General features: G+C 42.7%; 1 protein-coding gene across 1 annotated transcript; it reads left to right on the plus strand.

Moving 5' to 3' along the window:
* Nucleotides 1-2,928: 2,928 nt before the first annotated feature.
* On the plus strand, nucleotides 2,929-5,358 carry LOC135057626 (uncharacterized). Its single transcript, XM_063963450.1, has 2 exons — nucleotides 2,929-3,095; nucleotides 4,692-5,358. Exons 1-2 carry the CDS (start codon nucleotides 3,086-3,088, stop codon nucleotides 5,180-5,182), a joined length of 501 nt encoding a protein of 166 aa, XP_063819520.1. The 5' UTR covers nucleotides 2,929-3,085; the 3' UTR covers nucleotides 5,183-5,358.
* Nucleotides 5,359-6,310: the final 952 nt, after the last annotated feature.

The following is a 6,310-nucleotide window of genomic DNA, read 5'->3' on the forward strand; positions in this document are numbered from 1 at the left end:
CCAATCAGGAGCAGCCGCTGCTGGCTCATGAACCGGAGGCTGGTTTGAGATCATACACGCCGCCGTCCAACATAGCTGCGCTCTCCTCCCTGTCCTGACCCGACAGCTGAGACACGCCGCCGGACGTAGCAGCAGCAGTGAGCAGCACAGTGGGGTGGGAGGGCACTGTGGGGGCATTTGTGGATCTGGCGCTGTGGGGGCATTTGTGGATCTGGCGCTTTGGGGGCATTTGTGGATCTGGCGCTGTGGGGGCATTTGTGGATCTGGTGCTGCGGGGGCATTTGTGGATCTGGTGCTGTGGGGGCATTTGTGTATCTGGCACTGTGGGGGCATTTGTATATCTGCCACTGTGGGGGTATTTGTACATCTGGCACTGTAGGGGCATTTGTGTATCTGGCACTGTGGCGGCATTTGTGTATCTGGCACTGCACTGGCATATGTGTATCTGGCACTGCACTATTGGGGGTATATGTGTATCACATCCCATTTTATTTGGCGGCACCCTTTTTTTGCACGCGCGCCTTAGGCACGCGCACTCAGTACCTTTAAGGGGCAGAACTACTGGGGGGCAGGGTAATTTTGTAAGTTGAAAATTTTTGTATGGCCCCCAAAGGATTTTTATAAATATCCAAATGGCCCTTGGTAGAAAAAAGGTTCCCCACCACTGGTCTAAAATGATAGTTTAGCCCATCTAGCGGCTGTCCGTGCTGCACACGGCGGTTGCCCTGGCTATTAGCTGGTGGTCATAATAATGTGACTCGACCATGTATTACATGAATGGTTTCCCAAGTTTTAATTGTACATGGCACCACAGGTGTGTGCAGAGACTGACTGGCGGGTGCCGCTCCGGACTTCCCCCCCTCCACGGCATTATAGTGTTCTCTCACCTCCCCTGTCCTGGATATAGACTGCTCACCTGGGTGGCCCAGGTGAGCGGACCAGGTGAGCAGTCTATATGCAGGACAGGGGAGGTGAGAGAACACTATAATGCCGTGGAGGGGGGGAAGTCCGGAGCGGCACCCACCAGTCGACCTCTGCGCACGCCTGTGCATGGCACGAATGTTAGTACTACAATCCATTCATTCCAATGAATGAAGTACTGCGCAGATCATAATAAAGCATGAATCACTTTTCCCTGAGGAAAACTCATATGTCCATCTTAATTACTCGTCACTCACTATATGACATGCTTTGCTAACATGTCTTTACATACAACAATAGTCATACCTTTAACATGTTTAAGCAGTAAAAAAAAAATGACAAACTATAGAAGCTCCTAAAGGCCTGTTTAAATTAGCATTTTTAATAAAAAAAAAGTCTGTCTCTCTTCCCTTGTGTTTTCCAGAGCAATGAAAGATGGAGAATAGGCTCAGACAGAGATCATTAGTCTCTATGGAGAGCATGCTCTCTGCTCAGGGACAGAGCAATGTCCTGCTTTTCTGCTTCCCTGTTTCAGATGGCTGCGTGCTCTACGTAACAATTACATGGAGGAGTGACAGGGTGACTTAATACATACATATGCACCTAGCCCAAGATCTGGATGTGTGATAAAAAAACAAAGCAAATTACGTCTTCTGGACAAACTTGTACTGGTTGCAAAGCAGTTACATACGTTGTCATGACTGTACACACCATTGTATTGGTGCTCCCCACACTACACCTTACTAGTGATTAGGAGTTTGATCATGGTCCACCCTTACATGACAATCCAGGATGTCAGCAGCACTGTAGAGAATAATACAGATATTGAACTGCAGATGAATCATAAAATTCTTATTCAGGTGATGGGGGACCAAATGTGAACACCTACACTTAAGGGAGGAAATTAGTATTAATGATCCTAGTGAAGAATCTGAAATAGCCACATTCCTAATGTGACAAACTAATTCCTGCTGATGTCATGAGTTATGTCCTCCAAATTTAGGTCACTGATATATATATATAAGAGGCAGCCTTTGGAAAATCAAACAAAATCTGGAAAGAGAAATCCTTCACTGATATCTGTTTAGGTTCCAGTGGTCCAAAACCAAGCACAAGCCATGTCTGGAGTCAAGGGAGGTCGTGGACAGCGTCAGGAACATCAACATCATCATCATCATGAACACAGTGAACAGAAACAGGACCAAAGTGTTCCAGCAGTTGCCCTACCGTGTCAAGGTACGAGATTCAGAATCAGTAGCACAGAATATCTCTGCATTTATTTATTTTAGTTATTATTTATTAACATATATTTATGTAACGCCAGATTAACCTACAACACATTGTGAATTGGGATAAAATAGGGTAACAAAACAAGACAGGCTGTTGACAGACAAGCTTACAATCTATAGGATATTATTGTAGGAGTTTGATAAATAAACCACATATTTCACTGGTCCACCCAGAAAGCAATAGGAAAATAAGCTATATTATCCAGTCACACAGCAATGTTAGTTTAGAGCATACTTGCCTACCTGACACTCTCCATGAGGGAGAAAATGCTCTGTTCCTGGACTTTCCTGGTAATGTATGATTGTCATCACCTGTGGTGAGCTAGTTAATTGATAAAAAAGGTGTTTCACCACAGGTGATGGTAATCATACATTATCAGGAAAGTTCAGGAACAGAGCATTTTCTCCCTCATGGAAAGAGTCAGGTAGGCAAGTATGGTTTAGAGATCGGAATAATGATTGTTGAGTATACCAATATAATAAATGTACACTGTGACCTAAATCATACTTGCCTACCTGACCCTCTCCATGAGGGAGAAAATACTCTGTTCCTGGACTTTCCTGGTAATGTATGATTGCCATCACCTGTGGTGAGCTAGGTAATTGATAAGAAAGGTGTTTCACCACAGGTGATGGCAATCATACATTACCAGGAAAGTCCAGGAACAGAGCATTTTCTCCCTCATGGAGAAGGTCAGGTAGGCAAGTATGACCTAAATGTACAGAGTGGTGGTAATTGGGTAGAACATTTTAGGGAGGATAGGAAGGTGGCTAGGAAGTTTGATAAGCTTGCCTATAGCAGAGAATTTTCAGGAAACACTTGAAGGCTTGTTGTACAAGGTGGGAACAATCTACACAGTGATTGCAGCCCAGAAATGAGAGCAGGTAACAGGTGTGGATGAGGAGTGCAGACAGAGTTGAGGAGTCCAGGTTGGAGATATATTGAGACATGTAAAAGATGTATTTTGATGCAGTTTTTTTAATGGCTTTGTATGTTAGTAGAAGTATTGTAACTGATAATGCTTATATAGAAATGTAATCTGAATAAAATATGGAAAGGCTTAATCTAGTGTGACAGAATTATATCATATCTCCCAACATGACCCTCTCTATGAGGGACAAAATGCTCTGTTCCTGGATTTTTCTCTTAATTTATGATTGCCGGCACCTGTTTTGAACAGATTACTGGCTAAGAAAGGTGTTTCAGCACAGGTGATGGCAATCATAAAAAAAGAGAGAAGTCCAGGAGCAGAGCTTTGTGTCCCTCCTGGAAAGGGTCATGTTGGGAGGTATGCTATATTGTTTTCATTAGGAAAGTAACACTGACATTAAGGATAAGACCACCTTAATGCTGACAATTATCAGTGATAATGCATTGTATACAGTAGTGAGATGCCAGTGCAAATAATGATGCTTTATATTCCGTTGTCTAGAAGATCAGAAACATCGAGGCTGCATCGCATACTTGCCTACCTGACCCTCTCCATGAGGGAGAAAATGCTCTGTTCCTGGACTTTCCTGGTAATTGCCATCACCTGTGGTGAGCTAGTTAATTGATAAGAAAGGTGTTTCACCACAGGTGATGGCAATCATACATTACCAGGAAAGTCCAGGAACAGAGCATTTTCTCCCTCATGGAGAGGGTCAGGTAGGCAAGTATGCTGCATCGTAAAGCTTGCTTCAATTGCCCAAGCAGTGGTGAATTTCCCATTAGGCACATGAAACACGTGTCTAAAGATGACAACATTGATAACTGACAAATAGACATTTACCTACTAGACATTAATGTAACTAAATCTGAATAAAGAGTGGTGTCCTCCAAAGGAAATAGAACAAGATAGTATACTGTGCACATGCATTTTCTGGTTTCCCTGCAAAAACCTGGGTACTTGTATAACGCACGTCCCTGTTGTATAGTCATTTCTATTAATAACTTTTTCAACCAACTGATAACTGCTTTATCAGCTTATAAGACTGTTACCATATCTACACAGAAGTTGTTTCTGTAGGAAATTACCTGTATATAATCACCAAAATAACAATAAACTGTAATGCAGAATTATTAATATTAGGAATTAACATTTTTAATCTTTTCTACGGATCCTAAGTTTTGCTTTACCTCAGGCCGGCGTGTGTGAAACCAGAATTGATGGGACTAGAACAATAAGCCATCTAAAAGCAAATTAGCAGTTAGGTGCCAGGAACATGGAGGTCACTTGGATACATTACAGTTCAAGTTGTTTGATGGCAACATCATGTACATGGACCAAGCTTTCCATTTAAATATCTATATCAGTATTGTATATATTATTACATATATGGGTGAGTTGCAGCTTGCTGATTACTATGGAATATATTGTACCATGAAAATTCATGCATTTAAGTACAAATGGATGTAGAGAAACATACTGCTTGATAAATTTGTTTAGATGATCATAGTTCTGAAGTTTCTTGCCTGATAAAACATTCTATACTTCACAGACCAAGTAGTCACACCACAACCTGCTCCACAGTGTGTGACACCACAACCTGCTGCTCCTCAAATTTTGACACCACAAGCTGCTGCTCCACAGTGTGTGACACCACAACCTGCTCCTCCTCAGATTGTGACACCACAAGCTGCTGTTCCACAGTGTGTGACACCACAACCTGCTCCTCCTCAGATTGTGACACCACAAGCTGCTGTTCCACAGTGTGTGACACCACAACCTGCTCCTCCTCAGATTGTGACACCACAAGCTGCTGTTCCACAGTGTGTGACACAACAACCTGCTCCTCCTCAGATTGTGACACCACAACCTGCTGCTCCACAGTGTGTGACACCCCAACCTGCTCCTCCTCAGATTGTGACACCACAACCTGCTGCTCCTCAATGTGTAACACCACAGCCTGACATTCCTCAATATGTTACACCACAACCTTTTGTCCCTCAGTCTTACCAGAGCTCTGTGAAGGGAGGACGCAAGAACTAGAGGCACCACCAGTGAGGAAGATTGGCCCTGCCACCATACAGTTACTTGAGCAAATTGAATGCATGTTACATGATTTGATTCCTATAATCATGTTACCAATACAATTCAGCTTAAATTAAATGAATCAAAGCATTTTGTGTCTGTATTCTGTTATACTATACATGCAGCATGAACAAATAGAGCATATGATAATATTAGAAAATTAACACAATGTATCCTCCAGTTAAGCAGAATGTAAATTTATTATATCTAGCTGATATTTTATAAAGTGTGTTTTATAAAGCTAGTTTCCATTCATATCTTTGATACTGTATCATCGCAGTATTTCAAATATGAATGGAGGAATACTTACTTACAGATGAGTCCTAATGCACCTAATGTCTATACACTATATGATGCGAGACCCCCGGCTCAATTGAGATGCTCCAAAAGGTGGAGCGTACCATCTCTTCCTATAAGTTTTGTGTATTATTCGCACTGCAGATGCAGCAAAGCACCACTCACAGCGTACTAGAGATGCTTGTGAAATAAAAAAAATCTAAATATAAAATATAACTTTTATTATTAAATGTCCTAAAAAAAACACACAAATAAGGCAATAAACACAATAAAATGGTTGATGGATGTCAATAATTCATTAGCTCCAACAAACACTCCACATGAACTGAAAGTCAGGCAATGGAACTGGAATTCCAGAATCCGGTTCCGTTGCCTGACTTTCTGTTCATGTCCAGGAGTGAGGGATAGCAGTGGCTGACTCCTATCCCCCACAACATGGCCCGCAACTGGGGGAGGGCTAGGGGTCATGTGACCAGGGCGTCGGACTGGAGAGGGCGCAGAGACTGTCACTTAAATCCCCCTAATGCCCCCTCCATGGTGGTCATTCCGAGTTGTTCGCTTGTTGCCGTTTTTCGCAACGGAGCAATTAGGTAGAAAATACGCATGCGTATGGTACGCAGCGCGCATGCGCTTAGTTATTTAACACAAAACTTAGTAGATATACACAAGCTCGAGCGACGTTTTTTCAACGCTCGAGTGATCATAGTGTGATTGACAGGAAGTGGGTGTTTCTGGGCGGCAACATGGCGTTTTCAGGGAGTGTGCTAAAAAACGCAGGCGTGCCAGGTA

Source organism: Pseudophryne corroboree, chromosome 3 (assembly GCF_028390025.1).
Source record: "Pseudophryne corroboree isolate aPseCor3 chromosome 3, aPseCor3.hap2, whole genome shotgun sequence".
In the NCBI taxonomy this organism is placed as follows: domain Eukaryota; kingdom Metazoa; phylum Chordata; class Amphibia; order Anura; family Myobatrachidae; genus Pseudophryne; species Pseudophryne corroboree.